This window comes from Ailuropoda melanoleuca, chromosome 20 (assembly GCF_002007445.2).
Source record: "Ailuropoda melanoleuca isolate Jingjing chromosome 20, ASM200744v2, whole genome shotgun sequence".
Taxonomy (NCBI): Eukaryota; Metazoa; Chordata; class Mammalia; order Carnivora; family Ursidae; genus Ailuropoda; species Ailuropoda melanoleuca.
This window is the reverse complement of record NC_048237.1, coordinates 12,685,147-12,712,229: the sequence shown is the minus strand read 5'-3', so window position 1 is coordinate 12,712,229 and position 27,083 is coordinate 12,685,147. Positions and strand designations below refer to the sequence as shown.

General features: G+C 39.0%; 2 protein-coding genes across 3 annotated transcripts in view; one reads left to right on the top strand and one right to left on the bottom strand.

The window, feature by feature from the left end:
* Positions 1 to 7,263, bottom strand: part of SRP54 (signal recognition particle 54) — a 38,658-nt gene extending 31,395 nt beyond the window's left edge. Inside the window, exon 1 of the mRNA XM_011229382.3 lies at positions 7,043 to 7,263. The gene's annotated coding sequence lies outside the window, so the exon portion shown is untranslated. The remainder of the gene's footprint in view (positions 1 to 7,042) is intronic.
* A 184-nt stretch (positions 7,264 to 7,447) lies between these two features.
* The window catches only part of LOC100469181, a 33,885-nt gene continuing 14,249 nt past the window's right edge, over positions 7,448 to 27,083 (top strand). For both annotated transcript variants that reach the window (XM_011229385.3, XM_002922825.4), the window contains exons 1-4: positions 7,448 to 7,851; positions 21,766 to 21,887; positions 23,654 to 23,792; positions 26,850 to 26,971. In XM_011229385.3, the coding sequence (XP_011227687.1) occupies positions 7,755 to 7,851; positions 21,766 to 21,887; positions 23,654 to 23,792; positions 26,850 to 26,971 (480 nt within the window). In that variant the 5' untranslated portion in view covers positions 7,448 to 7,754. The remainder of the gene's footprint in view (positions 7,852 to 21,765; positions 21,888 to 23,653; positions 23,793 to 26,849; positions 26,972 to 27,083) is intronic.

Here is a 27,083-nt window from a genome sequence, read left to right as displayed (position 1 = left end):
AGACAAGATCCAGCACTTTCTGTTTCTTATCCCATACTCATTATACTAAATTCTTATTGCTTAAGTAAATATTCCTGAGTCAGATGTTTCAGTTCACCTCCTTTACCACTGTGTTACCGAGAGTGATATAATCCTAATTATGACACCACAATTTACTTTTTTAGAGATCATGTCATAAACATATCATCCTCCATTTTAAAAAGCTAAACTAAGTTAACTCTTAAAAATAAACCTATCTTCTGGGGCACCTGGGTGGCTCAGTTGTTAAGCGTCTGCCTTCGGCTCAGGGCGTGATCCTGGCGTTGTGGGATCGAGCCCCACATCAGCCTCCTCCGCTGTGAGCCTACTCCTTCCTCTCCCACTCCCCCTGCTTGTGTTCCCTCTCTCACTGGCTGTCTATCTCTGTCAAATAAATAAATAAAATCTTTTTAAAAAATAAATAAATAAACCTATCTTCTTCCCACGTTGACCAATCTTTTAAACTAAAAAAACTTCTGTGAAGTTTTCGAATACATTTTTCCTCGTGTAAGTACTTACTGGCAGCATATTTTTTGATATATTTGGCTGATTATAAAAACTTGCATTTCAGTAGAGGAATAATGATATCTAATAATACCTTTTATTTGTACAGTATTATCTGTGTGATTTCCAAGGATGTGTTTCTGAAAACTCTGGTATTAGAATTCTCCTCAAAACCCCAATGACTTCCTATTTCACGCAGAGGTAAAGTCCCCAAAATGCAAAATGGACTATAAGGCACTTCCAAATACACATACTCCATTTTAATCACATTGAACTCCTTACTGTTGATGCTGCACATTACCACCTCAGGGCCTTTGTACTGGCTGGCATCTCCCCCCGGCTGACAAGGGGAAGACAGCTCCCTCCCTCATCTCCTTCACATTGTTGTCTAGATGCAGTTTCTCAAGAAGGCCTTCCCTAATCACTTGTTTAAAATCGCAATATCCTTTCCCCTTATTTTTTTCTCATTGTCCCATTACCAGATAATATATGATTTACTTATACTGTTTGTGGTCTATACTATCCCCCAAATGAAATGTAGGCTGCATAACGGCAGGGACTTTTGCCTCTTTGCCTCTCCTATAAGCTACTGCTTCAGAGTTATATAGTGAACCCTTATTAAAAATGAACTTTATGGGGGCGCCTGGGTGGCACAGCGGTTAAGCGTCTGCCTTCGGCTCAGGGCGTGATCCCGGTGTTATGGGATCGAGCCCCACGTCAGGCTCCTCTGCTATGAGCCTGCTTCTTCCTCTCCCACTCCCCCTGCTTGTGTTCCCTCTCTCGCTGGCTGTCTCTATCTCTGTCGAATAAATAATAAAATCTTAAAAAAAAAAAAATGAACTTTATGAATGAATGTATCTAGGACTTTAGGAATAAAGCAAGACTAGTGAACCAAAGTCATGAAAGGCCTTACAAATATCCCTTTTAAGACCACTAACAAAAAGCAATGAAATCAAAAGAAAGTGAATGACCTAGGTAATTGATATTGTACAATTAATATTTACCATTACTTATAACTTTTTAGAATTTCCCTATAAAAATTTCCAACAAGATTCTTAAAAATTAACTTCACCTTGATCTACTGTGCATACTAAAATACAGAACATCTTCCTTAATGTTACTAGCTAACCCTATATATCAAATTGGAGTAATTTACAATTCAAGCACACTCAAAATTCTCTTGCTCAACGAAAAAGATTTATAGAAGTAAATCAGTGTATACTAGAATTTCATAAAAGAGGAATCTCTACTTAGATGGGGCTGTTGGAAAAGTTTAAGGGTAAATTACTGTATAGTACTTCATACAGTTTAACATCTATTATCTCATTCTACCCTCACAACAATTTTATGATATAAGCAGGTTAGGGAATGGTGTTTCCTACAATAGAAAAAAAAAAAAAAAGCAAAATGACTTCCCACAGTCCGCTGGCTACGCAGTCTTAGGTCCTATAGTATGAATGATGCTTTAAAAAACAGGGTTGAATATCCCCACTGGCAAACTCCAGCCCAAATTTTGTTGCTATATTACAAGAGAGGAAATCGTATTTTGAAAGCAAAAATGCACACTCTTCTTTACGGAGGAATAATTGCAATGTCCAGAGAGAACTGATAAGGACCATTGCAATCAGTATATATAAGGACTGAGCTTTGTCCAGGTCACATGTTCTAACAGGAATCTAAGAGGAGTTGGAGAGTGAGGTGATGGAAACAGGCCCAAGCCTACGGTGCCCTGATAAGGCAAGCACAAGGCCAAGTATCATCCTGATCTGCTGCAGTATGAAGTACTGGAAAGAGCATGGGCTTTGGAGTCTGACAGACTTGGATTCAAATCCCAGCTCTGTTACATACTGGCTGTGCTACTTTGGGTAAGTTACTTAATCTCTCTGAGCCTCACTTTCCTCACCTGAAAAATGGAGATAATACCATTATCAAGGTAGTCACCCTGAAAGGATGTTATGAGGGTAAAATGAGACAATAAGTATAAAACTGTCTGCAAGCGCCTAGTATATATATTAACTTCCTTGCTTTCTTGAATGATACTAACTGGCTCTCCCTATAGTACTATCTGACATGTAAGTAAACTGGATATTTTCTTAAACCCTACTATAGTTCCTGTCCCATTACCTAAGAACCACCCCAGGAATCTTTAGTGCCAATTACATGTACCTATAATTCTGTTATTCAACAGAAGCTGGAGTATTCAAACAGCCACTTCCCTCTACATAAACAATTATAAATATTCCTGCCAGAAACTTCCCTGCCCTGAGATTATATAAACAGATCCTAAAGACTAGAGATTTCAAATCCTATTACAATGAAAATCCTTACAAAAAAGTTCTTCTAAGCCCTTGTCAGTGACTAACTTATTGGATCAATATTAGACTAAAAAACTAAACATATCAGTAGTAGTAAATACCTTTAGAAAATTCAATTCTACATTATATACCTTTCCAGAAGCTAGTCAATAGCCCGAACCAATACTTGCTTTCCTGACTATAATACTAAACATATGTATATATATTTGATTGCTGTATAGTATACGTATTCATATTCTAGAATAACAGAAAAGTAAACTTATTTAACCAAGATGCCTATACGCATTTTATTTGCTAAAGTTATTATATTTGAATAACAATATGATGTTAATTATGACTTTTAAATTTATGAATATTTTTTCATTCTGAATTTTAGTTCTCCAAGGAAATAATTCATAATAATTTATGTTTTGTGATTACAGGAAGATACATATTCATTGTAAAAATTCAAAAATTACAGATATACTAAAGGTAGAAAATATAATTCCCCTAATCTTACAGCCTCTTGTACCCTGATAACCACCAATAACAATTTGGTATATGTTCCTAAAGATTTTATTTTCTATGCATACAATTTAGGTAAGTTTTCACAAGAATTATGGTTTGGGGGAGTGAAAAAGGAAGTAGTAATGAGAGAAATTCTTCATTGTGAAGAATTAGCAAATGCTTGCTAATACTAAAAACATACTTAAATGCAAAAGGCAGAATACAAAACTGTGTATATCATATAATATACTTTTGTCTATAAACAAATATCAAAAAATAACATTAACCTCCAAGGAAATATAAATCAAAGACACAATCAAATACTACTTCACACACACTAGAATGGCTATAGTCAAAAAGACATAAGTGTTAAGATTGTGGAGAAATCAGAACCCTCAAACACTGCTGGTGGGAATGTAAAATGGTACAGCCCTTTGGAAACAGTTTGGCAATTCCTCAAAATGTTAAACATAGAGTTACTGTATATGACCCAGCAATTCCACTTCTAGGTACATCCAAGAGAAATTAAGACACACGTCCACAAATATGCATCAAATGGAATATCTGAAAATAAAAAGGAATGAAGCACTGATAAATGCTACAACATGGGTGGATACTGAAAACATTACGCTACATGAAAGAAACCAGGGACAAAAGGCCACATAATCTATGATTCTGTTTATATGAAATGTCCAGAAGTAAATCTATAAAGACAGAAAGTGGGTTAATAGTTGCTTAGGGCTCAGGAGTTGGAGGAAAAATGAGGAGTGACTGTTAGTGAGCATGGAGTTTCTTCACCGAGTGATGAAAATGCTCTAAAATTGATTCTGGTGATGGTTACACAACTCTGTAAATACACTAAAAACGACTGAATTGTATGCTAATATGTGAATTTTATTTCAGTAAAACTGTTAGAAAATAATAACGTTTGTCATTTCTGGATGATGAACACTAGTAATCTTTATTTTTTTATTTACATCTTTTTGTAATTTCCAAATTTCTGGTAATGACTAAGACTATTATTTTTTATTTATTTTTTTATTATAATAATATTTTTTATTATATTATGTTAGTCACCATACAGTACATCCCTGGTTTCTGATGTAAAGTTCGATGATTCATTAGTTGCGTATAACACCCAGTGCACCATGCAATACGTGCCCTCCTTACTACCCATCACCAGTCTATCCCATTCCCCCACCCCCTCCCCTCTGAAGTCTTCAGTTTGTTTCTCNATTCTTTTGATGGCTGAGTAATATTCCATTGTATATATGGACCACAGCTTCTTAATCCAGTTATCTGTTGAAGGGCATCTCAGTTCTTTCCATGATTTGGCTATTGTGGACAATGCTGCTATGAACATTGGGGTGCATATGGCCCTTCTCTTCACTACGTCTGTATCTTTGGGGTAAACACCCAGTAGTGCAATGGCTGGGTCATAGGGTAGTTCAATTTTTAACTTTTTAAGGGACCTCCACACTGTTTTCCAGAGTGGCTGTACCAACTTGCATTCCCACCAACAATGTAGGAGGGATCCCCTTTCTCCACATCCTCTCCAACAATTGTTGTTTCTTGCCTTGTCAATTTTTGATTCTAACTGGCGTTAGGTGGTATCTCAGTGTGGTTTTGATTTGAATTTCCCTGATGGCTAATGATTTTGAACATTTTTTCATGTGTAAGACTATTATTTTTTAAATTAAAGGGAAAATTATTTTTCAAAGTGCTCCTTATGAGAAATACAGTGATATTATACTGGGGATTGAGATGGAATTGCCACTTGGATTCATTCACTTATTCATTCATTCGATATCTACTATGTGTTCCAGGAATGGTCCCGGCATGAGAAAAGTTCTAACTCCAAATCAACAAATTACATCAATTTAACACAGACAAGACTCCTCTGTTAACTTCAAAATATCAGTTATACATCATACCATCACTGACTTATCTGCTTTAATTCTGCACCAAAGGTTAATTTAACTATGCAAGAAGTATCAGGAAATTCTCTCTTCATTAAAATAAGCTGTTTCCAAATTTTAAAACTCCTTTTAATTTTAAAAAAAATGCAACATTTCATAGTTTAATAGCATAAAAGGTATACCAAAAAATTCAATCAGCAACAAAGGGTAATAACTCAAAAACAATGAGAATCATTTAAGACACTTTATGGGCTACCAGGTCAATCATGACAAGAATCTTTATGTAACTGTTACCAAGATTAAAACAAAGTCAAAAGAATTCCTCAGCAATAGTCTGTCCTGAAGTTGAAAAGACGACAGGCTGAAAGCATGGAAGAGGAGGAATAAGAGGGATATGCTATTTATGTTATTTCAGCTACATATACCTAACACCTATCCACTGAAAATTAAATACTCAATCAGAATCTCCAAGGATAGGACCATCAAAAGGTTTTGGGGGACATGGCTGGCCTCATCTAAATTCTTGATTAAGAGAGTGAAACAAGGAAGACATCTATAGTTTGAAAAACTTCACTGGCTATACTGAAGTGCAGCCAGGCTTAAAAATCACTGCATGAAATAAAACACTGCATGTTTCCTCAAAGGAAACAAGGGAAAGAAAAATCTGTTCCATAATTTAAAAATTAGAGTCAATGTAGCAAATACGCTGGAGGGAGAAAAAACTTTTTAAAGGTTTTTAAAAAAAATTTTTAAGCTACCATTTATCTTACTAAATTCCAGTGGCAGGTTCAGAATTTCCAGTTAGGTGGAGTTAGAGGAATAATCTGTTTGAAAGAGGACCTGAAGATACTTTTATCAAATTAGAAAATATTAACTGACCACATGAAAACATCAAGAAAGTTTTGACGGAAATAATTCCTCTCCCCTTTGGCACGAACACTGCTATATTCTAGGCATTGCACGAAACAAGTCATCTAATCTTTCATCCCACAATAAGCATATTAGATAGATGAGGAAACTGAGGCTGGACTGGAATAGCAACTTGCTCAGGGTCACAAATCTTCCAGGGAGCACTCTCATCTGGGTTCCCAGAGCTCTCATAGCTCTTTATACCTTCCTAGAGTTTCTCATTACTCATCTTGCTTTAACGTGTATTTATGTGCCACTCTCTTACAGTATGTACTGTTAGCTCCTCAATGACGGGGTTTGTGTCATTCATTTCTGTATCCTTATAGATAGGAACAGGTAAATATTCTGTTTAATTAGGCATATGAAAGAACTAGGTGAGAAGAGCATCAAGAAAGCGAACAGGGGAAAGACTTTCAAGAAACGGTCAAGAGCGGCAAATGCACAGAGCCATCAGTATATCTGAAGTGATCAATGGCATTGAACTGATATCCCTTATTCATTTATTGAACGCCGACTATACGCAGGACAATGTGTTAAGCACAACGGACACGGAAAAATAAAATCTGGTACAAGCCAAAAGGTTTTCGGAGAAGTAGCCACATCTAAAATCTTGATCGGAAGAGCAAAGCAAAGAGTCAGGCCTGTAATTGCCTACACCTAATTTGGCTCGGGTAAATCTGAAAACAACTTAAAAGGGTCACAGTGTATCTTTTAATAAAACGTCTGATGGGGCACACAAGATGAAAAAGGGTCAGTGCACCTCAGTCTCGGTGACGAGAGCCGGTGGCCAGGGAAGCCGACTCCCTCCGGAGTTTCTGGCTCCGAAGCAGGGCTGAGGCTGCCCCTAGCTGCCAGTCCGTGGTCGGGGGCGGGAAAAAGCAAGACACTTACCGCAAAAAGCACCGCTACCGCCGTGGCCCAAAGGGGCCGGGGATTCTTTCGCGAGGCCCAGGCGCCGTGGGAGGGAACCAAGGAAAGCAGGGATCAGACAGGCAGGTGCGACCCCACAGCCCGACTTCCCAAACTATACAAACTAGGACTCTAGCGCCCGCCCAGCACCACGACGCCAACTCCCACCAGCTGGAAGACCGACGATTGCCACCGAACCTTCCGCCCAATGAGGAAACGTCACCACTCGGCGAAGTCCAGCCTTTCATGAAAAGGATACACTTCCGCTTCCGGGGCACCTGCCGCATTCTTTTAGTGCTTTGACTGAAAAGGTTTTTTGAGGTGTTTCTTTGCTTCGACTGGCTTTTTGACATTCCGTTTTCTATCGCACAATCACTGCGACAGCAAAGTGGCAAGATAGGACGCCCTCTAGGGATGCGATCTCAGGAAAGAATTCCGGCCTCGATAAGTCACTTTAAGAAAAACTGACTAGGCTGTGTACTGCCAGCTAAAATGGGAACGATGAGAGATGGAGATGGCGATAGAGAGTAGGGATTCCTCCCCAGGCCAAGGGAGAACTCCAAAAAGGGGCGGAGCTTAGGGATTTCGCAGCCCGGGGAGGCGGGTCCCGCCGCGTCGGATCTGGTGTGGAGAAGAGTCTCTGCCTGCGCGTGCGCAATGCGAACCTTCCCCTGCGCTGTTTTCTGCTTTCAGCATGGAGTTCCGCTCCGCGCAGCGAGTAATCCTACAGCTGCTGCGTACGGTGACTCCGGCAGACCTCCCAGCGCTGCTCGAGTGGATGCGAACTACCCGTAAGCGACCAGAGCCAGACGCAAGTGGTTGGGGCAGGGATATGCTATGGGCGCTGACCTTGGGGACTTAAGACAGGGTGAGGCCGAAAGCCTCCTGGGGGGTCGCTGTGCTGGTCCCTGCTTGGCTATAGGACAGATTGACGGGGGCACCTCTCAAACCTTTGCAGTTCAGAGTCCGGTTTGGGATTGGGTGTAGGAAGACCTGGCTCTCGGTTGTTTGATATTGCGCCGTGGACTTCAGACAAGCCACTAGAGCCTCCTTGTGCCTAACCCTTTTCAGAAGGAAAAGAAGGGGAGGGGGATTTTGCCCCTCCTCTCTCTCCCCATTACTCCCACAAACTTGTGACTACCAGTAAAGATACTGCCTGAAAAAGCACTTTGCAAGGAAGCTTTTACTCTGCAAGCAAAATCACCTGTAGCTAGTGCATTTATTTTCTCTTTTGTAAAATGGACCACAATTTGATAGCAGTTTTTCCGGGGTGAGGGAAGGGGATAGGGAAAAGACTCTGATTTTAAACTGTTAATAAAATTAATAATAATAAAAAGCGCAAGTTATAATCGAGGAAATGTGGCTATTAGATAGTCTTACTGAAGAACAATTAGATCTGTTTTGGCAAAGTGAGGCCTCGTGAAGCACAAGAAAATAGGATATTCCTTGGTTGGGAGCTGTGCCAAACTAGGCTATGCCTCTGTACCTCTCAACATTGAATCCTATGTTTATTTGCATCCCAGACTCATGACTTGAAATATTCCTGTGTGCTAATGACTTCCAAACTTCTTCCTGGAACTCTCTTTCTCTGTGATGTTAGAGACAATCACTAGGTTGGGGTATTATTATTATTACACACTTGGGGGGATCATTTTAGATACGAATGCCAAACTGAAATTAACCTGGACAACTGATCGTGAAGTTTAGCCTGGGAAAGTAGAGAAAACCAGACAAGTAGCTTCATACTTACACACACATAACAAGACTCAGGATAGGAATTGCTGGGTCTCCCGCCTCTTCATTTAAACCTTGGATTGCCAGTTTTATCGATCATAAGCCAGTTGATTATAAAATGTGCTAATTTCCAGGGTATTTTCCGCATTCCTCAGCACAAGATCCTTTTTTCAAAAACTCCAAATGCCTGCAAAAATGCCACCTACTGCCTGGTTCTGGCAATTGCACAATCACTAAAATATCCTAGCCCTCAGATTTCAGTTTTGTGGAACCATTTGTAATCTAGATCTCCAGTTTTACAGACATCATTTGAGAACTCTATTTTTCAAAATCAGGAAAACTGCAAGCATGTTTTGGATGATAATTTTGTAAACAAGAAGATCCAATATCACTGACTAAAAGAGTACTTTTTTACGTTTTTATAAAGCTCTTTCTGTGCCTTTCTCCAGTACACCCTGTAGTCAGAGAAACTCGTGCATTTTGTTAAATGATTTTTTTAAAAAGATTTTATTTATTTATTTGACAGAGAGAGAGCGCAAGCAGGGGGAGCGGCAGGCAGAGGGAGAGGGAGAAGCAGGCACACGGCTGAACAGGGAGCCCGATGCGGGGCTTATGATCCCTGAGATCATGACCTAAGCTCAAGGCAGACACTTAAACGACTGAGCCACCCAGACACCCCCATTTTGTTAAATGATTTAGAAAACAACCTGAGTTCCTGAGAATGCTTATTAACATGAGTATTTTAAGAAATGAGAGTGTCACTTTGCTTAAAACGGAGTGTTTTAACATAAATCTTAAAAAACAACTTATTAGTATACTGTTTTTAGGTGGTAAAATACACAAAACATAAAATTTACCATTTTAAGCTATTTTTAAGTGTGCATTTCAGTGGCATTACATACATTTACATTGTGCAACCATCACCATCATCTATCTCGAGAACGTTCTCATCTTCTCAAGCTGAAACTTAGTATACCTTTTTATGAAGTGGCTCTAAATAGAGCACAAAAGATTATTCCAGTTATTTTCCTAATTAATGTCCTTCTTCTAGGAAAAAAAAATTATCTTTTATCTCTAGCATTAAGTCACTTGCATAATATCTTACTCATCTGACATTTTCTTACACTTTTAGTGGTTGTAATTCTCCTTGAATTGTCTGCCATTTAATGGAATAGCAAGAGACAGTAATAGGCATTGAGTATGGCTTTGGTTTTGAGTTTCATAGTTTATTGAAACTAAAAAACATTCCAGGTAAAATCATAATAATTTTAGATACGCAAAAGGAAGAATAATATTCTTTTTTTTTTTTTAAGATTTTATTTATTAATTCGACAGAGATAGAGATAGCCAGCGAGAGAGAGAACCACAAGCAGGGGGAGTGGGAGAGGAAGAAGCAGGCTCCCAGCGGAGGAGCCTGATGTGGGGCTCGATCCCAGAACGCGGGGATCACGCCCTGAGCCGAAGGCAGACGCTTAACCGCTGTGCCACCCAGGCGCCCCAAGAATAATATTCTTGATCTCTAAAGGAATAGTGGGATTATCTCACCAAGACCTGGGGTCATTTAGGATGAGACTGGTAGAACCGGAAGCTTGGACCAGGACAGAGCCAAGCACATGTCAATGCCTGACAAACTGTAGATGTAGAAGAAATAAAAATAGGAGCCTACATTTTACCTTGGTACAGTGTAGACCAAAGACCTAGGGAACAACACCAATATAGGAAGGATGAACCAAGTCTGAGGGGCAAAGCACACAAAGATACCCACCCCTCCCCACCCACAAAAAAATAAATAAATAAAAGGAGTAAAATATGCAGGACCTCAGCTGATTGATTCTGATCTTGTGGCAGAGCATCTGTTCTCTTCTATTTCCTGTATGTATGTAAAGTGGGCTCTTGATCTAGATTTCAAAGTGTAGGAAAGGGACTGCAGTCCATTAAGTGAAGGGAGCTAAGAGCCAAAACTGCAAGTGGGATCCCCAATAAGCATATAAAAAAATACACTGGGGGTTATCTGGGTGGCTCCGTGAAGCCACTGGCTCTTGATCTCAGCTCAGGTCTTCATCTCAGGGTCATGGGTTCATGCCCTGCATTGGGCTCCACCCAGGGTGTGGAGTCTACTTAAAAATTTAAAAAACGAAACAAAACATGGGAACAGCCATCTGTTAACAAATGCTTTTCTGAAGCCTCTGAATTTTTCTTGGATATGCAAATTGAAATGAGGAAGTCAAACCGTGCACAGCTCATAAGAGTTTCTATTAAGAATCAAGTTACAGGGGCGCCTGGGTGGCACAGCGGTTAAGCGTCTGCCTTTGGCTCAGGGCGTGATCCCGGCGTTGTGGGATCGAGCCCCACATCAGGCTCCTCTGCTATGAGCCTGCTTCTTCCTCTCCCACTCCCCCTGCTTGTGTTCCCTCTCTCGCTGGCTGTCTCTATCTCTGTCAAATAAATAAATAAAATCTTTAAAAAAAAAAAAAAAAGAATCAAGTTACAAAAGATAGAAAATGAGGGTTTGCTTTAAGAAAATTAACAAAATCATCAAAAATTATTTAATGCTTAAAGAAGGTAACAGTAGGTAACTAGAAGCTTTTAGAAGCGTCACTGTATCCTCTATTTTAAGTATATCTTCCCTGACCTGAATTGGACATGTTTGTGAGCCGCAGTTACAGAGCTGTAGTTCTTTGAAACTCCTGCAGATCTGAGAAGCCAAGCCTGGTTTCTAGTTACATTTGTCGGACAGCATACTGCCCCAGTTCCATATTGCATCACCACTGAGGAAGTATCGATATAACAAAGATATTCCAATCTTTATTGGAACCATATGAATCTATGAAAGTTATCAATTACGTGAGGTAACAAAAATAGATTGTTTTTTCAAAAACTAGAAAGGTGTGCTGAGCAAATTGGTACCTCTTTTTTTTTAATTGGTACCTCTTAAACTTTTTCTATTAAACAAAAAGAATTATACTTTTCTCTAAAGTACTTTTGTACTTTAATATACTATTGTATATTAAAAATGGGCATGATATATAAAAAGAAGAATACATCATAAACAAGTGAGTTTGTCCCAAGAATGTATTTCTTGGTTTAACATTATAAAATCAATGTAACTCACCATATCAAGTAAAAAGAAAAACTACTTTATTATCTCAATAGACCAGGAAAAGCATTTGACAACATCCAACACCTCTTTCTGATAATAACACTCATCAGACTAGAAGGGAACACTCTCAACCTGATAAAGGGCATCTGGTGAAAAATCGACAGCTAACCTCATACTTAACAGTGAAGGACTGAGTTCTTTCCCCTAAGATCAGAAATGACAAGGATGTGCCCTTACCACTACTATGCAGCATCATAATACAGCTTCTGGCCAGTACCATATGGCAAGAAAAAGAGGAGGGAGGCATTTCAATTAGGAGCAGATGAATGGATAAACAAATTGTGGCATAATTTTACAGTGGAATACTACTTGGCAAATAAATGGAAAGAAGTATTTGCACAGCAGCATGTATAAATTATACTGAGAGAAAGAAACCATACTAAACAAAGACTGTGTACTATGTAATTTCATTTATCTAAAACTAGAAAATCCAGACTAATCAGTAGTGACAGAAAATAGGTCTCTGGTGGCTGAGTGATTGGAGGGGTTAGAGAGGAGAAGGATTACAAATGGGCAAAAGGAAACATTTGGGAGTGACAGATATGTCTACCATTTTGATTATAAGCGATAGTTTCATGTCTGTATACATCAAATTTATATAATGATATACTTAAATATGTGCAGTTTATCGTATATGAATTCTATTTCTATTAAGCTGTTTTTCGAAAATGGCCGCAAGTTCTTTGACCCTCATTGCATGAGAGGTCTGATCTGTATTCTCTGACTTTGAGTCCGGGTGGGCTCTGTGACAGCTTTGACCAATAGAATATGGCAGAAGCGACACCACGTCAGTTTCAGATCCAGGACTTAAGAAACTGGCAACTTCTACTTTCTGTCTCTTGGCATGCTTCGGCTGGGAGAAGCTAACCATCATGTATGTAGTCTGACTACCTTGAGATTATCAAGCTGTCAGGAATTCCCAGCTATCCTACGGAGAACAAGACGCCCAACCAAGCTACAACTGTTCTTGCCTTCCTAGTCTAGGCCCTAGACGTGTGAGTAACGTAGCCATCTGAAATGCCTAGTCCAGTCAAGCCTTTCTTAGAAATAACATTGCTTGAACTTTCATGTACAGATTTTTGTGTTAACGTAAGTTTTCATTTCTCTATTCAAGAGTGCAATTGCTGGGGCGCCTGGGTGGCACAGTGTTTGGGCGTCTGCCTTCAGCTCAGGGCGTGATCCCGGCGTTATGGGATCGAGCCCCACATCAGGCTCCTCTGCTATGAGCCTGCTTCTTCCTCTCCCACTCCCCCTGCTTGTGTTCCCTCTCTCGCTGGCTGTCTCCATCTCTGTCAAATAAATAAATAAAAAATCTTTTAAAAAAAAAAAAAAAGTGCAATTGCTGGGTCATATGGTAAGTGCATTTTTAATTTTATGGAAACTGCCAAACTGTTTTCCAGAGTGGCTGTAGCATTTTGCATTTATACAAATAATATATGAGTAATCCAGTTTCTCTGCATCCTCACTTGCATTTGGTATTATCAGTATTTTTTTTATTTTAGCCATTCTATTAATTGTGTAGTGAGGTATCATTAGGTTTTAATTTCCATTTCCCTAATGATGTTGAACATTTGTTCGTGTGCTTATTTGCCATTTGAATATCCTCTTTGATGAAATGTCTGTTCATGTCTCTTGCCCATTTTTAATTCTATTTTTTGTATACTGTCATTTCGAGAGTTCTTTATGTATTTTAGATATAAGCCCTTAGTCATATATGTGGTTTGCAAATATTTTCTTCCAGTCTGTAATATTTCATCCTCTTAACAGACTTTTTAAAAACTAAAGTTTTTGATATTGATGAGGTCCAACGTATCCACTTTTCCTTTTTTTATGTCAATTTTAATAAGTCTGTTTAGTTCTAGATCCCAAAGATTTTCTCCTGTTTTTTCTCTTTAAAAATTATACAACACTGGGGCGCCTGGGTGGCACAGCGGTTAAGCGTCTGCCTTCAGCTCAGGGCGTGATCCCAGCGATCTGGGATCGAGCCCCACATCAGGCTCTTCTGCTGTGAGCCTGCTTCTTCCTCTCCCACTCCCCCTGCTTGTGTTCCCTCTCTCGCTGGCTGTCTCTCTCTCTGTCGAATAAATAAATAAAAAAAAAAAAATCTTAAAAAAAAAAAAAATTATACAACACTGTATTAGTATCAAGTTCTATGTTGTTGTTGTTGTTTTCTAAAAGAACTGTGGTTTTGTCTTTTGCATTTTATTCTTTGGTCCAAGTTAATTATTGTGTAAGGTGTGAAGTTTAGGTTGAGGTTCATTTTTTTCTCCCTATAGATGTCCATTTCCTCCAGCACCATTTGTTGAAAAGACTGTCAAAATCAGTTGGGCATTTTTGTGTGGATCCATTTCTGAGCCCTCTGTTCTATTCTTTTGATCTATGTCTCTCTCCCTGACCAATACCACGCTGTCTTGATTACTATAACTATTATTGTTTAAAAGTATGTTCTTTAACTTCCAATTGTTTGGGCATTTCCCTGTTACTGACTTCCAGTTTAATTCCATTATGGTCAGAAAAGATACTCTGCATGACTTCAATTCATTTAAATTTTTTTGTATTTGTTTTATGACCCAGGATATGGTTTATCTTAGTGAATGTTCGATGGGTACTTGGATGTGTATTCTACTTTTTTTAGTAGAGTGTTTTATAAATATCTGTTAGATCTTGTTAGTTGATTATATTTTTCAGTTCTATATCTTTGCTGATTTTCTGCTTTTAATTTATCAGTTGCTAAGAGTGGGGCAGTGAAGTCCCCAGTTATGTTTGTGGATTTGCCTCTTTCTCCCTTCATCTATCAGTTTTTGTTTCATGTATTTTGAAGCTCTTGTTTAGAGTATGCACATTTAGGATAACTATGTCTTTTTGGTGGATTGATCCCTAATAATTTTCTTTGCTTTAAAGTCTAGTTATCTTATATTAATATAGCCACTCCCATTTTTAAACTAATGTTGGCACAATATGTTTTTTCCATCCTTTTACAAAAATTCATTCTTCCTACGTCATTATGTCTGAAGTGAGTTTCTATTGACAACGTATAGTTGGGTTGTGTTTTTAAATCTACTTTGCCAATCTGTGTCTTTTAATTGGTGTATTTAGAGCATTCACATTTAAAGTAATTATTGCTATTTTAGAACTTAAGTCTGGCATCTTATTGTTTTCTGCTTGTTCCTTATTTATCTCTGCTTGCCTTCCTATAGGTTACTAGGATATTTTTAGAATTCTGTATTTGTTTTTCTGAGTCTCTTTCTTTGTGCAGTTTGCTTTGTGATTGCTCTTTTTTGTATTTACATACATATGTAACTCAGCACCATCTACTGGTATCAGTGTTTTATCACTTGAGTGAAGTATTGAAATCTTACTTCCATTTAGGTCCCTTTACCCTCCCCCACTTTTAAAATACAATTGTTTTATATCAGATGGTTATATCAGATGATTTCGTAAATTTTGATTAAACCATCAAATATGTTTTAAGAAACTAATGACAAGAAAGGTAATCTCTCATACTTACTATATTTTTACCCATTCTGTTCTTTCCTTTCTGAAATTCCAAACCTTCTTCTGCTATTTCTTTTCTGTTGGAGAACTTCTGTAGCCATTCTTTAAGGGTAGATATGCTGGCAACAAATTCTCTTAGTTTTTCCTCATCTGTGGATGTCTTTATCTCCCCTTCATTTCTGAAAGACAATTTCATAAGGTATAAAATCCACAGCTTACAGTCTTTTTTTTTTTTTTCCAGCACTTGAAAAATGTTGTACTTCCTTCTGGCTTCCATGGATTCAGATGAAAAATTCACTGTTGTTTGAATTGGTATTTGCTTACAGAAAATGAATCATTTCTCTGGTTGCTTTTAAGGTTTATTCTTTGTCTTTTATTTTCAAAAGTTTAATTATGATATGTCCTTGTATGGATTTCTTTGGGTCTATCCTATTTGGAGTTTCTTACCTTCTTAAAAACCAAATTTGGAGGTTTTTAACTGTATTTCTTCAAATGCTTTCCAGACCCACACTCTTTCTCCCACTTCTACGACTCTGATACTAATGTTAGATCTCTTGTTGTTGACTCATAGATCTCTGAGGCTCTATTCAGCTATCTTTTATTTGTCTGTTTTCTCTCTGTTGTTCAGGTGGAATAAATTTTATCTGTCTTTCCTCAAGTTCAGTGGTTCTGTCCTCTGTCATCTCTACTATTAAGCCCATCCAGCAAGTATTTTTTATTTTGGGTATTGTGTTTTTCAGTTTTGTAATTTCCATTTCATTCGTTATTTATAACTTCCATTTCTTTGCTGAGATTTTCTATTTTTTTCACTTGTTACAAGAAAATTCATTATTGCTTTTTGAAAGATTTTTATGATGGCTGCTTAAAATCCTTTTCTGATAATCCAAATTCTGATTCATTTAGATATTGGATAAATAATCCAGAGATTATCAGATTCAAATTATGAATCAAATGATTATTTTTCCTGTTCTTTGTATGATAATTGATTTTCCGTTGTATCCTGGATATTTTAGATATTATGCTAGGATAATTTTGATATCCCAGATATTTTAGATATTATGCTAAGACTCTTGTTCCTATTCAAATTTTCTATCTTAATAGGCAGTTGCCTTGCTTAGTTTTAACCTATTGGTTCTTGGGCTGATAAAAATTTAGTTTTCAGTGTCCTTGCAGCTCTGTTCAGCTCTGCTGCCTTCTTTGGCACTGCTGCAGTTCTTGTTCAATGTGTGCTGGTGTCGACTGCATGGGGAAAATCTCCGGGCTGCCCTGTCTCACTGAGCTGCCTTTCACTAGTAGGGGTAGGGGAACAAGTAATTCAGGGCCTGTTTCGTTTTCCACCACTGGGCAAATGGCTGGGAGATGCCAGACCTGGATCTGTTTATGCCCCTGGGTAGAGGGCCTGGAGACTGGATAGGCTGCTACTGCCCCAGGTGCGGAGTGGGGCTTAGGGTTCCTCGGTAGGTCTCCTGTTGTTCTTCCCCCTTTACCAGTCTCTGGCAAGAGACAACAAGCTTTTCTCAATTCTTTTTTTTCTCTCTCTGTGCCTATTAGTGGTTCTGGGATGCAGGTCTCTCTGGTGCCCAGTCTAAGCTACATGGAAGATAAAAAGAAAACCCAGGGAACTCACTGCAGTGACCTTTCTTAAGTTCTAAGATTCCCTAGACAGTTCACCTTCTTTCTAGCTTTCCGAGTCTTCATAATTGCCTGTTGAATTATTTCCAGGGTATTTAGTTGTAGTTAGAGGGGAAGAATAGGGGAAAGTGAGGAAAATTGCCATCTTGTCTAGGACCAAAAGTCCCCTCAATAAATTTTTTGAATTTGAATAGGGACTGCAGAGTAATATATGATATGAATGAATAACAGGTACTATATAACCCTGTGTTTAATTATGCACTGTAAGTCATTAGAGGTAAGGATATGGGTGAGTTAAGGCTAGAGGTCGAGGGTAAGACCTCATGGAGACAAAATAATTTGGACAGGCCCTTAAGGCAAAAGGCAAGATCATACAGTTGAAAGGAACAATATGAACAGGAAAGACTATGCAAAACAACTGGGGAGATCTGCCTGTCTTGAAGAGAAATTATGTGAGGGGGTAATGAGAATAGAAAATAGGATGGGTAGGCTATGCGGATATAGAGGGCCTTAAATATCTAAAGTGAGACTTGCTGGGTTGAAAAGCAGAAAAATACCCAAAAATTGTAAGGGAGACAAGTGACATGAAAGTGAGGTCTGGGGTGCCTGGCTGGCTCAGTTGGTGGAGCGTGCAATTCTTGATCTCAGGATTATAAGTTTGAGCCCCATGTTGGTGTGGAGATTACTTGAAAATAAAATCTTTTTTAAGAAAAGGTGAGGTTTAAGTGAGAGTAATTTAAAATAGATGTACAAGGTATTTTATAGTGGGGGAACCAATATCAAGGAGCTGTGGCTCTGAAGTGGTTAAAGTGGGAATAAAGAGGAAGTAGGATTTACAAGTAAAAGGGGTAGGACTTGATACCTGACTGATGTAAGAAAGTTGGGGTTTGATTCATAGGCTGTCAGGTTTGGTGATTTCTGTTTCCTCATGTATTTCTTTAAAAATAACCAGGAAATTTTGAAAGAATTAATTTTGCCCTTTAGAAAAGTTTTTCTTCGTCCACTCCCTTCCCACCTACATGTGTAATTTGAGAAGAACTTTACTGTCAGGCAACTGATTAACACCTTTCTTTAATCTTTTTCCAAGCGTAATACTGTTACCACACATTCTGAAATAGCTATTACACATGTTAAAAGATGTCAGCCTCACCAGTAATTAAAGAAATGCAAATTAAAACAGAAAAGTTTGTTTTTATGGTAATATTTAATGCTGCAAAGGTTTAATGAGACACATATTCTTTTCTGTTAAAGTAAAGGGGTATAATCTTTCAGGAAAGAAATCAGGCCCTTTACGGACCACAAAAATCCCATATGCATATCGTCTTTGCCTGGAGCCATGGTGAAGAATCATTGCTGTAACTGAAGAAATCTCTTTTTACCTTTGAATGTGGGTGGTTGAGTCAGAGTTTGTTGTCCAGGGTAAGAGGTGCCATTTCTCATTTTCACCTGATATCCTTGGTATTGAGGTAAAACAAGTGCAGTCTTCATTTAATACTACCTTTTCTGAATGACTGAATTTAATATACAGTTTCTTAGTATCTCTCATCTTGACTGGTGATGCTCACATTAACTGGGATATTGACTCTCAAATAAACCTGTTTCAGACAGCCGGAAATCTACTGTGATGGTTCAGAATTTGCAGCCATTCCCATCTGTCATTGTTCCAGCTTCCTCAGCCCTTACATATGATTGTGCAAGACACTCTTAGGCCGCCACTGCCACCATCACCCCTTCCAAATCTATTTATTAATCACGCAGTAGCAGTAGTGCTCAGGACCCTAGATACTTCAAAGTGATAGGAGAAGATAATAAACTAAGGTAGTCATGGATTAGAGAACTAGATTGCCAGTGTCGGTTCTGGGGCCACATTTAAAGGGTTCTGTTGAACAAGTCCAGAAGACAGCAAGCAGATGACAAAGGATATGGCTGTGACATGCTACGGAGAACTGTGGTCAGAGGTGGGGAGAAGAGAAAACTTCGGTAGTGGCAGGAAAACTGTTATTAGCCAGCTACTTTCTTGGCCACTTCGGAGAGGCTGTATGGTGTGTAATTAAGAGTTCAGACTAAGGGGACGCCTGGCTGGCTCAGTCGGAGGAGCAGTCAGCTCTTGACCCCGAGGTTGTGAGTTCAAGACCCACATGGGGTCTTACTTAAAACCTTAAAAAAAAAAAAAAAAAAAGAGTTCAGACTAAGACCTGCTTTCAAACCCCAGCTCTACCACTTTCTGGCCAATATGACCTGAGGCAAGTAATTTAACCTCTGACCTCAGATTTTTTGTTGCTGTTGTTATAAAGTAGAAATGATCATAATGCCACCGGTAGGATTCTTAGGATTAAATGTCCTGTGAAAAGCACTGCACCAAGTCTAACATGCCTGAAAGGTTCATTCAGTAAAGGTTGTATAGCCTTAAAGGTGATGATTCCTCTCAGGCTGAAACTGGAAAAATGAGTTAATGTTCTAGAGAGGCAGATTCTGGCTCTGCATGAGGAAGAAATGCTGGCCTGAATGTGTTGAAGCAAAAACTAAGCTATTATATATATATATATGTCAGAGCTGTGTGGATGGATGGGCTGTTTGGTCATAATCTAAGTTCCCTTTTCACTGTAAGACTCATTTTATAAGGCAGACCTACATGAAAACTGTGTTTTATTAACGTGGCTACTTATGTTACAGAATTAAGTCCAAAGAAGTTGGGATAGGAAGTATCTTAGTTTAACATAATGAGATTTTTATTGGTTTCTCTAGTTGTACCATTTACAAATTGGGAGAACCTGCAAAGGATCACCAGTGGGAGTGATATTATTAGAATTAAATGTGAGTCACAGAGGCTTCCAGACGGTGCTCCATCTATCTGTGGAGGGAAGGAAGCTAAGCATGTTAGGTATTAATTAGCACCTGCGCGGGCGCCTGGCTGGCTCAGTCAGAGGAGCATACATCTCTTGATCTCGGGGTCATGAGTTTGAGCCCCACGTTGGGGGTAGAGATCACTTAAATAAATGTTTAATTAGCACCTTGAGAAAATTTAATTAGATTTTACAAATACAATTAAAAAGGCCAAAATTTTGAAAAACGCATTCACAGATGCTATTTAAGTTCCAACTAAAACAATTCGGAATGAATTTCAATAGTATTTTTGTTTCTGTATAATTTATATTCTGCCTCCTTCTAGAAATAATTTGAAGCAACAGCTTAGAACATTATGCTAAATAGGCGAGGGAAGAAAAAGGGCTCAAAGGCCTTCCCACATCAGTTGAGAGAGCCAAATCTTTGTATTGACTACTATTGCTCAATGAGGAGTTATGCAGAGAAAGATCTTTTGTATATAGGGCACGGAGTAGTATAGCTGAAAAGAAGAGTACCTCCATGTAGAAGCAGAAAACCTCCATTTATCTCCTCGTGCTGCTGTTGGCCTGCTTTGTAACTTGTAATTGTTATCAGTGACGTGAAAATAGCATTCTGCACCAACGGAAGAATTATTTTTTGTTTAAGAGCAAAATCATGAGCTTAAAAACAACCAAAGATTTGGGGACCGGGGATATGGAGACAGATGACATTTCCTTCAGGATCTCCTTGTTTTCCTTCTACAGTTATTTTAAAACAAAGTGAGAAACAGTCCCCTCGGGGTGCTGTTATTCTAGCAAAAATTCCATATAAGAAAGTCGTTTAAGAGAAAGGTAAAATATTTTCATTAGTAGGGCTTTCTGGTCTACATTTGGCATCCCAGACAGTAGCCAACTTTAGGAGTATTTTACTTCCAGAAAAGTCACATTCTCTTTAAAATTACATATGAGCTGCTTAGAAATAATACTATTTTAGAACCAAAAAAACTAAATACACAGAAAAGTAGAAACAACAGAACAATGAACACCAGTTTTATACCCTTGCCTAGATTCAACAGCTATTAAACCCTTGACCAAACCTTCTCCATCTTTATTGCTACCCACACTCTCTCCCTCCCATTCCCCCCTCCCCTTTTTGCCAGATCATCCAAAAGTACACCACAGCCATCAGAAATAGGCTTTTTTTTTTTTTTTAAAGTAATCTCTACACCCATCGTGGAGCTGGAACTCCTGACCCCGAGATCAAGACCCACAGGCTCCACTGACCGAGCCAGCCAGGCACCTCCAGAAATACACTATTTTAATGATCATTTATCTGCTGTTCAGATGCAGCAGAGCAACATGTTTATTGTAAAGTTTATTAGATAGTTGGTGTCAGCTGTTAGTGCTTATTATCTGAAGTCTTAGGTACATTTTATTGGAGGCAGAGATACTCAGATTAAAGTTATCTTCTTAGTAATCTCTGTGATGCCTCCTACGCTTCTCAGGTCTGTAGAGTCGGAGAAGGAATATTTAACTACTTACTGGTGAGTTTAAGACCCTACAAACTAATGGCAGTCCTGTTCTTGAGTAACACTAGTTAAAATACTATATATTTTTTAAATGCTTTTGTTGTTGTCAAATAGACTGAAATAGTCAAGTTTTGTATTTTCAAGCAGTTTAGGAAAAGGAAAAACTCAACATTTGAAATGGAACATTTGTTAGAATTTGGGTATTTCATTGGTTAGAAGGTTTATTTATTGCTTTAAATTGATGCTATCTGATGGAAAATATGTCCATTGTGTTCATTTAGTCTGGGTATAATCAAAACCATAAAAGATAGTTCTTTCCTTTTTTTTTTCTAGGAGATTTTGATGAATTCACTCAAGATAATAACGACGTTATGTTGAAAAACATAGCAGAGGACCTTCGGAATTGCTTACCTCTAGACACCATGCTTTCCTCAGAACATCTAGCCCTCCAAAAAGTAAATACGTTAAATTAATTTACTCTTCATGCTACTTGAGGATTTTCCTGTTCTTCCCTAATTCCAGAGCCTCTCTGATCTAATGAGTCCTGAATTCTGCTTTAAACAGTTTTTCATTTTGCGCTTCAACGATGTCCCCAATTCCTTTGAGTCCATAATCCTCTGGCTCCCCATTCATTCAACTGCTATTTTTTGAGGGTATCCTGTTTGCCAAGCACTCAAACCCACCCCCGCGCCATTCCACATCCCCCCAAAAAACAAGGCCCAACAGTAATCTGGCCCTGCCTACATCATTGTCCTGGTCTTCTGTTTCCTGTTCAGTACCCCCCACTTTTATCAAAGGTGAATTTACTTCTCCCGCTTTGGTGCTGTACAGTTTTTGTTTATTCCATTCCTTCATTCCTAAAATAAGTTTTCTTCTCCAGACACCCCCCTCATTCAACCCCCTTCAAATCTCAACTCTCCTGGGGTACATATGCTAGGAATATTGTTTCCTAAAACAAAGCTAATAGTAATAATCTCTTCTCCCACTAATCTGAAAACAGCAACCCTCTGTGTGGTTTCTCACCGTGGGGATTCCAAAGCGGGGGAACCCAATCCTGTACATGTTCAATAGTGCTGTGCCCATTGTGAGCACTTAGTAGATCCTAACATCCAGTCACAGTCGTCCCCGTAGGGGGAAAGCAGCGGATAGTATAAAAACCGAGAGCAATATTTGTAATATAGTTTGGATGTTATTGATAAGCCCTATCAGTAGCCTGATATACCAAAATATATGAAACAAGGGGGGCGCCTGGGTGGCACAGCAGTTAAGCGTCTGCCTTCGGCTCAGGGCGTGATCCCGGCGTTATGGGATCGAGCCCCACATCAGGCTCCTCTGCTGTGAGCCTGCTTCTTCCTCTCCCACTCCCCCTGCTTGTGCTCCCTCTCTTGCCGGCTGTCTCTAGCTCTGTCAAATAAATAAATAAAATCTGTAAAAAAATATATATATATGAAACAAGGAAAAAGTACTCAGCGCATGTAATGGTTGACCCATAATCCCCTCTCCTAACAAACTATTTATATCTTCCGTTAGTTCCTTCTGGTCCTTGTGTATATCCATACATTTTACGCGCTTATAATATAGATGTGTGTGTGTAGGTGTACATACGATTTTGTAGGTCTCTGAGTAGCTACGTTGATTCCTTAGTAGAGTTAAGGTAAAAGGAATCAGACATTTTTCTCTTTGTAGCCACTTGCTATTATATCAGATATTACCAGTGTTAATAAAGGGCTGTTCATCGTAAGCATGAAATGTTACTAACATGTTTATCATTTGAAAACTTTACCTCAGAGATTACTTGCTAAGTATTTTGATGGGTCCGTCACTGACATGCAGGACTCGGAAGATCTGGTATTAGTTTCAATTCTTTCCGCTCCACATGGTCATTTCTTTGGAGAAATCTCTGAGTAGGAGTTTCTTTATTTGTAAAATATACCAGGATGGACAAGATGGTCCCGAAATACTCCTTCAACACAATTTTTTTATTTTTTTCCTAGCCATATTTTGTATCATTACAGGTCAAATTAAAAGTTGCTAGTGTCTCAGAAAAAAGAAAAAAAACACAAAAGAGCAGAGTTGCTCTTCAATAAGTGAAAATTGCCTTTCTGTGCCTTGTTGCTCTCAGAATTTTAGCATATGAACCACTGATGTTTTGCCTTATTTAGCAATAAAAAGAGACTCCTTTGTACTTGGTTTCTTTTGAAGTTCTTCTTCTCTCCACCAGATACAGCAGCAGCCAGAACCCACAGTTCACGTTGATGCATTCCTTTATGATGAAGACTTTATTGACTCATTATGTGAGGAAGGAAAAATGAGCAGAAACTACTGTATGGTGTGCGGCTCACGCCAGACGGCACCTTTAGGTAGGCGCTCAAGTACACAAACCTGACGGCTTTGCCTATACTTTTCTCTACATGTCATGAGAACAAATTCTTGGCCAAGTCATTCAGTGTTTTTTGAAAAGAAAAGGCCAACCCTGGGGCGCCTGGGTGGCTAGCGGTTAAGTGTCTGCCTTCGGCTCAGGGCGTGATCCCAGCGTTCTGGGATCGAGCCCCACATCAGGCTCCTCCGCTATGAGCCTGCTTCTTCCTCTCCCTCTCCCCCTGCTTGTGTTCCCTCTCTCGCTGGCTGTTTCTATCTCTGTCGAATATAAATAAAATCTTTAAAAAAAAAAAAAAAAAGAAAAGAAAAGAAAAGGCCAACCCTGCCGCATAGCCATTACCAGTTATTGAGGTTAGGGAGACCAAAGAACAATATTGTCCAGGGAAGCTGGGCCACATAATGTCTCCAAGGAGGGTACCTCTGCTTTTCACAGAAACTGTGTAATCAGAGGTGACTTTTCAGGTCCAGAAACGAATCACAAGTGACTGAGTACAGGGAAACCAGCTTGTCCTTTCCATGCGTCAAAGGGATTCATAGATAAACCATAATGCTGATTCACTTACAATGAGAAATATAACTGCAAAGGGCCTGGAATGTCCCACTAAAAGCATCTACTCGAGAAGTCAGTAATCAGATATTGTTGGATGGGTTTGGATTCAGAGGACAGAGATAATCTTGAGAAAGAGCTTATTCAGGCCTTGAATTGACTTCCTAGAACATCTCCAGTCCGTAACAGAGGACAACTCTAGTGACAAAAGATCTCCTGCATCTCCACCCCTCAGATGCAGCACCTGCGTTCCAAATGGGAAACTAGACTGACTCCATGCTGCTAATATGTTAACTCTTCTGTTAATGTGTTCTTTGTTAAGGGGCTCCTGGGTGCCTCAGTCGTTTGAGTGTCAGACTCTTGATTTCAGCTCAGGTCATGGTCTCAGGGTTGTGGGATCGAGCCCTGCGTCAGGCTCTGCACTCCAGCAGGGAGTCTGCGTGAGATTCTCTCTCCTTCTCCCTCTGGACCTCCCCACCACTCATGCATGTGCATGCTCTCTCTCTCAAATAAATAAATAAATAAGTCTTTAATATCTATATGTGTATATATATATTTTTTTTCTTTGTTCAAATTGGATATGATTGTCTAGGCTGTTACTTTAGACACCGTATTTCAGTATTCCTGGTCACTTAGATACAGCGTTATTGCTTATAGTGGCCTACCTCTCCAGGTAAGTAGTCTTGTATTCATGTTACTGATCTTTAGATAATATCGTCAAAAGTTAACTACTGCGAAGTTTGTAATATGCTACTAATACAAATATATTGTATCGATATTTTAATTGGGAATTAAACTTTGCTGATTTACTTGTTTAAGATTCTATTTGTAGATAGTACTTATATTTTCCATTTGAGGTGGTTGAAATTCACAGAATTTAAAAGGACTTAGACAAGAATGATAGAAGGAAAACTAAAAAGTGAATTATAACTCTAATACCGTATCAGATCTGATTTACAGAAGGGGTGGGTTTTTTTTTAGGATTTATTCATTTATTTTAGGGGGTGAGGGGCAGAGGGAGAGGGAGAGAGACAATCTCCAGCAGACTCCTCCCTGAGGGAAGAGCCTTACTTGGGCCTCAATCCCACGACCCTGAGATCCTGACCTGAGCCAAAATCAAGAGTTGGACGCTCAACCAACTGAGCCACCCAGGTGCCCCTGATTTACAGAAGTTTAAAGAAGAAATATGTTTGACAAATAAAAATTTGAAGATTAGGATGCATTTCCCATAGAAATCAGGTGGTAAATAGTGACTGGGGGTGCAGGCCAGCCCATATAACCACAATGAATCTGAAAAAGCTATCATCTGTGGAACTCTCCTTCCTTATATGACAAGGGGCTTGACTAGCTATAAGACACTAATGATGACTCTGTAACCTAAGGCAGAAGCACTAATGTGACAGTGAGGATGAGGATTCTAGGCAGAAAAGTCTATGGTGGTCAAAGCCCACCCCCATCCCCCAGTCACACCCTTTATTTTCTTCCAAGGGATTAGCCTGCCTGCTTCCATTTTCTTTGCCACCATCTTTTAGTTATGGCCAAAGTTTCCCCCCTTCCTGACCATTATATTATGTAGGACATAATATAGAAAGTCTTTAAAAAATCACTCATACTCTCCCAGATATTTGATTACAGAAACAATGGAGGCAGAAGATGGGCTAGGAAGCTTGTAACAATTTAAAAATTGTAGTAATTAAACTAAGGGAAATAAGAATAATTTATGGGCATATCTTCACTTCCTTTCATACCACCCTTTCCTGCACTCCAGAACACATTTTAGGTTGGTCAGGGCTGCCACATTGCTCAACTCCAGAGATGGTCATTCATTTGGTAGTCTATATTCTATGCAGTAGTATGGGGCTATTCTGTGGTTGCTCTGGGGTAAGGTGGGAAAGCCAGATAATATGGGAGTTAGGAAGCATCCCATAGAATAACAGTCATAGGGAAAAGAAGGGAAAAACCAAGGACCTTCTAAGCAACAGCAAGAAGGAAGTGAGGGGCATAGGGATAAGGACAGGTTTCTGGGTAGCTATTCCCTAGAGGCCTTTTAAATGTCAGAAACTTTGGGGCACCTGGGTGTTGCAGTCGGTTAGGTGTCCGATTCTTGTTTCAGCCCAGGTCAGGGTCATGGGATTGACCCCCGTATCGGGCTCTGTGCTCAGTGCGGAGGCTGCTTGGGATTTTCTCTCCCTCTCCCTCTGCCCCCTCCCGCCCCCTGCTTATGCTCGCTCTCTCTGAAATAAATAAATCTTTAAAAATAAAAATAAATGTCAGAGACTTCATAGTTATTCTTCTCTCATATAGCTCAGAGTGAATGAGTGCAAAATTATCACATTAATTTTTTCTAAATAATCTCTGAATAGCTTTCATTGATTTAGAAGAGAAAAATATGAAATACACTTTATAAATATGTTTAAAAGTATTAGAAATACAGAATAGAATGTTAAATACCAAAGCACAATTTGATGTTTTTTCTTTTCTAATTCTCCAGGATTTATTTCTCATTCCTTCTCCCTCATGGAATTGAAGTTCATTTATCATCATGTACTCCCTGATCTGTCGGGAAAGGTCTTGGTTGACGTTGGCTCCAGGCTTGGCACAGTCCTTTATGGGGTAAAGTCCAGCTTGTGGACATAGTCAACATTTGGGAAATACTTTCTCCTCCTGCTAGCAACAGTTTTGCCTGCCACCATGCAAGGTGACAGCTTGGCTTCATTTATTAGAG